At 37.5% G+C, this 11722-nt stretch overlaps 1 protein-coding gene across 1 annotated transcript; it reads left to right on the top strand.

Moving 5' to 3' along the window:
- Window positions 1-1286: 1286 nt before the first annotated feature.
- On the top strand, window positions 1287-10078 carry LOC142107722 (formyl peptide receptor 2-like). The gene is made up of 3 exons (XM_075191310.1): window positions 1287-1335; window positions 4420-4521; window positions 6137-10078. Exons 2-3 carry the CDS (start codon window positions 4433-4435, stop codon window positions 7155-7157), a joined length of 1110 nt encoding a protein of 369 aa, XP_075047411.1. The 5' UTR covers window positions 1287-1335; window positions 4420-4432; the 3' UTR covers window positions 7158-10078.
- Window positions 10079-11722: the final 1644 nt, after the last annotated feature.

Genomic DNA, 11722 nt, shown 5'->3' with positions numbered 1-11722 from the left:
GAATTAGATAGACAATGTTGTCTGTGTGGCAGATTGTAAAGTCTTTAATTATATATGTCTTACCATTTTGTGTTGATTGGTATTGAGTAATGGGCTTAGTATCCCCTACAACATACATACAACCTACATACAGCACTGGCCACATTCACAGTTGTTGTTAAACCAAAAATAATTGTGAGATAAAATGAAGTTGATGTTTGTTAGTATAAAACCAACCTGTTCTTGTTTCAGGTTACCATCATTTTCTAAAAAGTGTCTGATGCTGTTAATCCCTAAATCGTATTTAATCACAGTATACAGTGGTGTAACATCACAAGATATTAGCCAATAGTTATTATTACACAGTATGTTCTTTAAGAATTGTTGTGTGTTAATGTGTCTTGTGTCTTGTACATAAGATCTCTGAATTTTCAAATATGGTTATAGGAAGTTATCCATTTAATGGGAGAGGTTAGAGGTACTTGAACCTATTCCCAATATGATAGATCTACCTGGTGGGTGTTTAACATTGTTGTGTATTTTTGGTAAATAATATATAACCGGAATTATTGGGCTTGGTTGTAGTTGTAGCTGTATTCTTAGAGATTAAGAATACCAAGGTATGTATCTTTTTTAGAAGTGTTTTTAATAGAATTCTTGTGTGTGTGGGATTGTTATTTAATTGCTTATACGTTAATGTTAATGTATTTGATAATATATTGTACGCTTCTTTGGTGTAATCTTTTTTGTCCAATATTACGATGCCCCCTCACCTTTATCTACAGGTTTGATATCATGATCGTCCTGGATTTTCAATTTTAATAGTACTAGCCTTTCTGGCTTAGAGAGATTGGTTTAAGTGTATGGTTTAGTGTCTGTAAGTTTCCAAATGTTTCTGTCAAGTGGCCTTTTATATACCTGGGATAAAATGTGGATTGGGGTTTAAGTATCTCGTTCATTCTGTTCTTCATAAATGAAGCACAATGTATGCAAAATTAAGGTTTGGAAAAATGATTCAAATGAATAGAATTAGCTGAAATCAAGGACATGTCCCTATATGTACAGTGCCTAGTTACAAGTTATTATTGGCTTTCTATCTTTCACTGATATGAGTGAGTAGGACAGAAAGTAGATTCACAATCTATTATCTGGCTAGATATGGTACTAATCTTCAATAACAACAATAGCTGCGTGATAAGCTGTAATTATCATATGTGAAGCAGTTGCAAGATCTTAGAACAAAATCTCTTTCCTGTACCATCCAATTATAAATGTTAAAAAATACTCTTAATATTGTCATGCTGGCCGGAGAGATGAATGTTCTGAAAATTAAGACGATCACACGGGAACAGAGAGGTAAGAAGCATTTACAATGCTCTGTGTAGGTAGATCACAATAAATAGAGGGCTTCATGTAGAATTAGGGTGGAAATCTATACATGGACAAACCATGTTATGATACAAGGGACACAAATTCAATTTTTTTTACATGCATGAAATGAAAGACTATTTTTGCACGCACCAATATTATAACTCACGAATGATATGGTGCGTTAAACTCTTGGCATGTCGAGCCTCAATTTAATACTGACTACATCTGTATTATTGTCTCCATATCACTCTTTCCATAACAATATTTATACTGAAAGTTCAACTTTTCTGTGTGATCTTCAGTTTTATATTGTACACAATTTCATCTCTAGTTTTAAGAAGTCAAACTTTAAACCTAGATTTCCCATGAGGTAAAGTAAATCTATTCTGTTCCTGGAAAAGACTGGAAATGACATTTCTGTGCAGACTAATGGAGTTATATTGCTTTCGACCACATACCAGGATGGCGATAGCAGGAGTAACCCATAGAGAAATGCTTTATTTATTTATTTTAAAAAAATATTTTTTTTTAGAATAAAAAGTATAGCATGGATGTTATCTTTTTTTAATGTAAACATTTTATTTTGTATTTTGAACTTTGTATGAAAGTGCAACTGGAAGCCCAAGTTAAGAGTTCCATTTCTACTGTGCATATGTGAACCGGTAAACATTTGGGACACACAAGTGCAGAGGCGCCCAGGTCTAACTGACGTAAGAATACCCTTACTGCTGCCAGCCAGTATCACTACAATAGTAAATTGTGGCAATAACTGATTTTCTATCACTGAGATAATAAGCGGCAATAGAAAATCATTGTTATCGCAGCTCTTATTGAAAAATAGAGGCCATAGTATGGTAGGCATTTGGAAAATGGGAAATAAAATTAGGCAATATAACGGTTGTTTTGTTTCCTATATTTTGATATCAGTAGGGGAATCGAAGTAGGTAGAGTATTCCGACGGTTAATCTGCCATTGTGAGTCATAACTTCCACCAAACAAAATAAAGTCCAATTTATGTTGACTTTAGTAAAAAAAAAAAATAGAAAAGTATAGTAACACTCCTGGGAGTATATTTCCTAAACTGCGGGTTTAAAAAAAGTGAAGATGTTGCCTATAGCAACCAATCAGATTCTAGCTATCATTTCTTTAGAACATTCTACAATATGACTGATTGGTTGCTATAGGCAACATCTCCACTTTTTGAATCTTGCAGTCTAGTAAATATATCCCCTAGACTAATTTGCTATATTATTTAACATTTTATCTGACAGGAAGTTATTAGTTTAACATATGTACAGTCTATTTTGTGTTTAGTAAGAAAGAGCTACATGTCAGGTATTGGGAGGAACTATCCCTGTATTTATTGGATGAATTTTTGGAAGCAAAGTTTATTGAAGATCAATAGTTATTGCAGTCTGGAAACTCTATCATGTAAAATAGCATAAACACCATCTGACAAATTGTATCAAAACTATTTGAAGGGGGCAAAGTTTTATGCAGTTGGCTTATACGTAATAAATGACAAAACAAGGACTAAAATATTATAAATAGAAAGAGCTCTATTCCAAATTTTTGCAAAAGTCCATAGTGAACAGTTGTACAAGCTACTGCTTACTCTGGACGTCCATCCTTTCACTACCACACTGAAGACTTTGCCACCACCCCTTTCGTTATTCCGAATACACCCCTCCTGTCGCAGTAGGAGGAGCCTGCTGCCCCCACTGGACTCCTTTGTGGCATCCAGAACCAAGTTCCTTCTGGGTAACTATCGCTGCTAGTGTACTCCCGTGCTGGTTCGCCTGGGCTGGTACCCCTGACTGCTTACTATGGATCAGGGTGCTGTGGATAGATCCCCCCTGGCCTATCACCCTGGCCAGAGCTGCTGGGTAGTGGGCAGAGCGGTGGTAATAGGAGCTGTGTCCAGACTTCAGAACAGCGGAAGGACGGATTCGATTTATGGTCTAAGCTGTAGGTCACAGAAATACAGCAATATTGAAGAAGTTGTCAAGTAGGATCTTGAAGCAGAGTGATGCTTATTTAGCTCAAGTGTCCTGACAAGGACAGTTCCACTGATTAAAGGTATCAGTGGTCAGGTCAAATGGAACATCAAAATGATAAATTTCAGTGTACAAAGGCTCTCTTTTTATACAGTTTTAGAGATTAGTCTTGGCAGGGGTAAGCCAGCCCCCGATCAGAGAATGCTCCCCACAGGATGTAACATCAGGATGTACTCTAATCCTGCATCTAACACAATTTAACTTCTATATTAAACTGATTTCCTCAGACTTCGTCAGATCTCATGATGTTCTTAGATTTTAAATGCAATGTATACTTAAGAAAAGTACACTTCTGTGATATCCTACATCACGTGATATTTACAATATTCAGACAGGTTCTAACACCCTTAACAAAAGCCACTCAGGAACTCACAGTAATGACCTCCTGTGGTGTGTTCAAGTGTTGGTCACTCACATTGAATAGACTTAATTAGCTTTAATGAGGACATCCTCTAGAAACTACACACAGATTGCCTCAAATAAATGCTTATCAGAAATTAAACATATACCTCAGACATGAGTGCATTTCCTCTAGCAGAGTTTCTTTCCTGGTCTCAGAAGTAAAGATTTCCTTACCAACATATACACAATATAAAAAATTAGTGCATTTGCAATTATATAAATAAGCGCGCAGCGCTATTTCCTTTAAATAAATTTATACCATAAGTTATTTATAAGTGATCCAGTCACACCATATAAAGACAATTGCTATAGCCACTGTGACCATAATTCCCCAGGCTGTTATCCATTGCAGTCAACGGTGGGGTCCACAAACTATTAGATGTTGTAAGGAGAGATCAGGTTAAAAAATTAGATTTTGCCTGGAAATACTATGTATCTTGTATGTAGTAAATCTACTAAAAGAATCTCAGAAGACTTTATATTAATCTGTCATAGGGTGACTTCATATTGTGAAATGCTTACATTATTTGTTGAAAGTCTCTCTATAGTATTTGCACTGTTCCTTGTATTATTACTATGTTTATTATACATGTTCTGATTATGTTTACAGTTGAAAAGCAATCATGAGGACTCCTTCTTGGGATAATGGGACAATTACTCCTCCTTTGGAAAATAGGACCTTATATAACATGACAATGGATTATGCTGACGCGTATGTTTATGCATTTGTTTCATATCTAGTTATCTTGTGCAGATTGTGTTTCATATTTCTACAAAACAATTATTGTACTCATCCAAGCAACCCGGTTGTCATTACATACAGAAATTGCAAAGCATGGCCCCACATACTGTCACATGGATAGGTGGGACCAGTAATAACGGTGTGAGTGATTGAGGCGGGCATGGACCATAGACAGAAACACATGGGTCCTGAAAATTTAAGGAGCGCAAAGCATAAAAAAGGAGTAACTGTGCACCTGAGCAAAACCATGTTGCTTTGGAGGGGGAGGTAAATTTAAAATGTGAGGACAGATTTATATTTGGGGCCGGGCATGTCCTAGATCAACTTTAAATTTCAGTGCGAAAATAAAGCTATCAAGTATTCATGTGCTAGATGAAAAAGCAGCCAGTATTTAACTTATGTGCAAAGTAATACACTAATTTGCACCCCTTGCATTGCAACATGTTTTGTCCCAGAGAACATTTACTCTTCTTTATGCTTTACTTTCCTTAATGATTCAGGCCCTTGGAGCAAATGGGATTTATTGCAGCTCTTCTTTTACATAGCTCGCACCTTACAAATTTGACAGGAGCATCCTTAGCTTAACTTTCCTCCTATTTCCTGTCTGCAGCCAGTTCCCTGCACACTGGGAGTACATATATCTGGCATTGAAAAACTACCAGATTATGTCAGTTAATCTTATGGACCTGCTTTTCTCTCTGATTGACTACTTATGAACCCTGCTCTGACTTTCCTGGTGTGTATGGGTGCTCAATTTAGTTCTGAAGCCTCGGCTATCTCCCCGACTACACCTTCGGTCTGCACCTACTGTCCAGCATTCACCAGCACCAAATCGCCACATATCACCGGTATTTTTAGCCTCACAGCCACCAGATTTGCTATCCAGAGATTTTAAGGTTGTAAACTCAAATCTTTGGCGATGTTTGGTGGTATGCGGTAGTTTCAAAACCCTTAAAATGTATGCAGATTACCCCAAACCACATAGGGTTAGGTGAAACCATTAATAAGGGAAACAAAAGACCCTTCCTCCTATTCAGTAACAGCCAATGCCACTTAGCATTGGACCCAGTCACCTGAGGGAAGGGAGGGGGTGCAAACCTGTGCTTATTAGCGCCTCCACGCCTATAAATGCCTGGATCAATGCTAAGAACCTTGTGTTAGGTGGGTGCAAGGAAAGATTAATGTATGGTGCCCTATATGTAAATAATAATTCATGGAGCCTGTTTTTTTTTCTGCAGTGCAGGGTAAGAAAACCAACTAATCATCTTCTTTACCTGATCTTACGTATTCCAAAAAAAATGCATAAATGAACTGGATTGTTCCCAAAAAGCTCCCAGTGTGAATGTCTAGTAAGCCTGTCTACTTAATAGAAGGGCAGCCAATCAGAAGCAGTATCTCATCTGTCACTACAGAAAAAACGGGGCACCGTTAATTGTTATTTACTTATTCATTTACTTTCTACAAATCATGCTTACTCAACCTTAGTTATCAAATTTATAATGCAAACAATAGGATTAACACATTTTATTTTGTTTTATTTATGATTTTCATACAATAATGACTAAATGATTTAATTTTTTTGTAGGAATTTTATTGGAGATGACTGGCTCATGAACAACTTTTCCACTGGTGTAGTTTATTATCTAGAAAACAATATAAGAAATACTATAATAACAATGTCTATCATCTGGTACAGCGTCACTTTAATTTTGGGGATAACGGGGAACAGTTTAGTCATCTGGATTGCCGGCTTCAAGATGAAGACAGTCAGCGCCGTGTGGTTCCTTAACTTGGCTATTGCTGACCTTGTTTCTTGTATTTCTCTTCCTTTACGTATTTCAGAGTGGGCTTTGTATAGGCACATTCCGTATGATCACTTTCTCTGTAAGGCTGGTATAACAATTCTCTTTATAAACATGTTAAGCAGCGTCTATTTCATGACCGTCATCAGCATCGACCGATGTGTTTCCATTTTTTGCCCAGTTTGGACCAAAATCCACAGGACACCCAAGTTAGCCTCCATCATTGCTTTACTAACTTGGCTGCTGTGTCTTATTACTAGTATCCCTCATCTAGTGTTTAACCATGGGTTTGATTTTGTCACTGAGTGTTATCCTAAATATGTGTTTCATTTTGATAAATTTGATATTGAGAGAAAGAAGAGATTCGCAATGTTCCTCACAAGAAATATCTGCATGTTTGCATTCCCCTTCACCATTATCCTATTATGCTATGGCCTAATTTTCTTTAAGATAAGAGCAATTAGACATTTAAATAGGTCTCAGAAACCTGTTCGCGTTATCACTGCCGTCATAGTATGCTTCTTCATCTGCTGGTTTCCATATAATACTTGGCCTTTAATAACTATCGATATATACTGGACAGCTGATATGTTCATAACAGAGCTTTCTGTCTGCTTGGCTTACTTCAACAGTTGCATCAACCCCTTGCTCTATGTTTTCTTTTGCCATGATTTCAAGAAAAGTTTTGTAAAGTCCATTCCAGCCATGTTGGAAAATGCTTTTAATGAGCGTTCCGACCTTAACTGTTTGGACAATGCACCCACCACGTCTCCATCTGTAAATTTGGAGTCTTCTCTCTTGTAAATATGTTTGAGAGAGCACACTGAAATGTTAAATGACTTCTTTAAAAAAAAATAATATGCACATATGGGGCCTGATTCATTGAAAAGCGGAATCTAAACTCAACTTGTGTTTTACAAAATCGCATGCAATTTACACGCTCATCCGCCAGTTTTCAAGCACAAGTGGATCTAAGGAAACGTTTCCATTTAAATACAGATCTATCTATGCTCTGTCTATATATTTCTTGACAGACTGGTTGAACAGAGTGCCGCATACGCACCGTGCATATGTACAATATAAAGTCACATCAGAACGAATGAAAAAAAAATATCAACTACCTTAACACAGCTTAAAACTATAATCATAATAAAAATACATTTTAAAAATATTTTTTATTGTTTTTTTCACATGGAATATATATATATCAAGATGTTATTAATGCCTACTGTACATAAATGTATTTTTATAGTTGCTCTTATTTTCAAACACATGTTCTGGCATGTATACGCATCAGACATCACTATCATTGGGCACTTACTCCTGTCTTGTAACTAGTGCAAGTAATATGGCTAAAAACCACGTACCTTGGTTACGTTAGTCCTCCCCTTTCACACCCCTGTTCCGCCCATCAAAACGTAGGCAGTCGCAAGTACCATTTGCGTGTGGACATGAGCTGCATGCAGTTGCGTTCAGTGGTTTAAGTGTAATTTCGTGCACACGCAGAACGATTTTATGTAAGATATGGTACATAAACGGACTTACATTCCTTAATGATTAGGCCCATGTTGTTAATTTCTTGGTATAGATTATAGCATGTCCTTCTGGATGTTTGTATTTGGCACATCATGTCCCATACTGACATTCATTATGGTTATGTCCAGGCAGTTGGCTTCTACGTAATATTATAAAAGAAAAGAGCAAAGGAAAACCTAGGATGTTTCTTCTTTCAAAAGAATAACTTGCAGTACGGTCATCAGGGTGTATTCTAGCATCAGAGCAGGCCGGTGCTGGATCCCCAGCACCCACCCACATGAGTTTACTCATATTCCGCTACAGCATACCTCCATGCTTGTTCTGTTCCCTGCGGGAACTTGGTAGATAAGGGGGTACATCGCCCATGCTGAATTTATTTTATTCCACAGGAGGGTTGTCATCAAGACACGTTCCTGCTGCTCTTACCGGGCTTACCATAATCTGACAACACAGCATCAGAGCCTCATCATCATCATCATCATCATTTATTTATTTATATAGCGCCACTAATTCCGCAGCACTGTCCAGAGAACTCGTTCACATCAGTCCCTGCCCCATTGCAGTTTACAATCTAAATCCCCTAACATACACACACACAGACTGAGAGAGATTAACGGCAATTGAATAGCAGCCAATTAACCTATCAGTATGTTTTTGGAGTGTGGGAGGAAACTGGAGAACCTGGAGGAAACCCACGCAAACAAAGGGAGAACAAACAAATTCCACACAGATAAAGCCATGGTCAGGAATCGAACTCATGACCCTAGTGCTGTGAGGTGCTAACCACTGAGCCACCGTGCTGCCCATTCAAAGAAAACTTTTTTAAGTGAGTGTAAATTTTATAACTGTGAGCATTAGCTTTTTATGTGCTGCGAGGTAGTGCAAATTACACATGATGTTGCTGATTTAGAGCTAGGTATCAATTTTGCCTGAGTGCAGTATTTGGAGCCAATCTATCCATCTTGCACTGAAGATGCAAACTTTTTTTTGCATGCTGGGAAAATACTGCATGCATTTTTATGCTGCAAACTCATATGAGCCAACTCTATTCCTATGCCCCATTTTTAGAGTTGGGCTGGGTTGTGCCCCCATCCAACCCCCTTAAAATGTAAATAAGGTTGTCCATTTATTTTGTCCCCCCCCAAGAGTAGCACCCAGCAGCTGTATCATCATCATCAACATTTATTTACATAGCGCCAGAAAATTTAGTTTGCTTCCAACTTTAAATCAATGTCTGCACTGTAATGATATGAAATGTAAAATATATGGCGCATATTGTATTGTTTCAAGTAAATGAGAAATATCATTAGAACTTTTATCGATTATGGAAATGTAGAGAAAATATATAATATGAATAATGATATGTGACACTGATATTAACTTTTTAATCAATGCTATTTTGTCTAATATTTCGTCTAATATCGTCTCACTGGCCTCCCCCACTCCCGTCTCTCCCCCCTCCGCTCTATACTCAATGCGGCTGCAAGACTCATCTTCCTCTCACGCCGCTCCTCCTCTGCCTCCCCTCTCTGCCTTGCCTTACACTGGCTCCCCTTCCCCTACAGAATCCTTTTCAAACTCCTCACCACCAGGCTCTCTCCAACTCTACTGCCCCTTATATCTCTAACCTCCTGTCCATTCACACTCCTGCCCGCTCCCTGCGCTCGGCCAACGACCGCCGCCTCTCCTCCACTCTTGTCACCTCTTCCCACTCCAGAATCCAAGACTTTTCCCGTGCAGCCCCCCTTCTCTGGAACGACCTCCCTCGTTCCATCCGTCTCTCTCCTACTCTGTGCTCCTTCAAACGTGCACTCAAAACTCACCTCTTCCTCAAAGCCTACCAACCATCTACTTAACCCCCATCTCCTCCCTTTAGCTCGTCCTCCCTTCTCTCCTCTTGCCTCAACTGGCTCCTCTTGTGCCTGGTCTGTTTACCCTCCCTTAGGATGTAAGCTCGTATGAGCAGGGCCCCCTCCCCTCCTGTCTCCATACCTGTTATTCCATTCCGTCTTTACTGCATATGACTGGCCGGAGTTTCTGAAGTATTAGTACTTTTTGTTCATTGTTCTGTATGGTTTCACCCTGTATAGTCTACTGTTAGTACTGTGTGCGGCGCTGCGGATACCTTGTGGCGCCTAACAAATAAATGATAATAATAATAATAATAATAATAATAATAATAATAATATTACGATTAAGTTCTGTTCACTGCATTGAAGATTTTTTCATAATTCCATTATATATATATATATATATATATATATATATATATATATATGTGTGTATGTATAATATGTACCATTAAAAATAATAGAAAAAACCAACAATAAGAAAAAAAAACATTCAATAGAGTTTATGAGCAAACATGCTTTTGCAAACTGAACCTTTCTGCATCAATATGTAAATGTAATAATATGAATAATGATGATGTTTTTAAATGCTAATATATTGTTTTCTTAGTAAATTCGCTGGTGTACTTTATCAGTCATGATAGTGTCTTTGTTATGATTTTTCAGCAATAAAATGTTTAGAAAATATATATTGAACATGAATATGTGTGTTTAATCCCACTGAAAGATATTTTGATTTTGCACTTTCCATTAATAAATATGTATCTTCAAGTTTATATTTATTCTCTTATTTTTGCACTTCTTCACTTTACTTTTCTACGGTCTTTGAACATAGCGGGGCTCATGTAGATTTGAGCTCAATTTGCAGCCCAATTTGCAAGTAAAACGCAGGCCATTAGTTCATGAAACATTATACATACAAAAATGTTCCCACAGTCACCAATTAAAATTACAACATTATTTATTATATACTATAAAATACCAAAAAGTAAAAAAAAACCATTAAAAAAACATTAGAGAACAGTGCATATATAAGGAAAGCCTGTTATATTTTAAATTATAGTAATGTATGTGATGTTAAATACTTTCGTGTCAAAAAAGACAAAAGTATTATAGGAGTGATACCTTTATTGGCTAACCAAAAAAAAATATTATATTTGCTAACTTTCATAACACAGAGGTCCCTTCATCAGTCAAGGTTTCAACTAAATGACTGAGAAAAAGGCACATAATTTCAGAGCTTTTACATCGAAAATTTGAACAAGGGGGGGGGAATACATCACCAAGATAAGCTAAAGTAATAAAAACAAGGTTTTCGTTATGGATGGAAGAGTAAATGTCCTATGAGTTCAGAGGTCTGCACTCTGCTGTGGAGTGTGAAGTGTGTCCATGTAGTGGGTCATAAATCCAGGTGTTAGTCCTTTAGTCAATGAATGGAATGTTCTTATCAACTTGAATTCCCATATTTTTCTCTCCCTGTCATTTTTAAAAAGACCTTTCAAGATTAGGACTTTTAAATCTGTCATACTGTGTCCTCTCAAGAGAAGTGTTTACCCACGGGGGTGTCCAGAGTCTTCTTTATTGTGTGTCTGTGTAAATTCATCCTGGATTGCAGTTTCTGCTTGGTCTCTCCAATGAGCACCCTCCGGGCACCTTGTACACTGTATCATGTACACCACATTGGAGGATGTGCATGAGAATGTGTCAGTGATTATATATTCCCGTTGTGTGTTGGGTATGTGGACTGTTTGTTGGTAGGACATGGGTGCAGGTTTTGCATTTTTTTGTTTTTGAACAGAAAGGTGCCAGTCTCTGATGGTGATGAGAGGACACTTCTAACGAAGAGATTTCTTAAATATGGAGGCTGTTTGTACGAAAGGAGAGGTAAATCTGGGAATATCTCCTTTAGTCTATTGTCTTTCTGAAATATGGGTTGAAGGTCAGCAGCAAATTTCACCAAGATGTTCATGTGGTGATTGTAAG

This window comes from Mixophyes fleayi, chromosome 11 (genome assembly GCF_038048845.1).
Source record: "Mixophyes fleayi isolate aMixFle1 chromosome 11, aMixFle1.hap1, whole genome shotgun sequence".
Taxonomy (NCBI): Eukaryota; Metazoa; Chordata; class Amphibia; order Anura; family Limnodynastidae; genus Mixophyes; species Mixophyes fleayi.
Note: the sequence above shows the minus strand (reverse complement) of the source record. Positions and strands in the feature narration are given on the sequence as shown.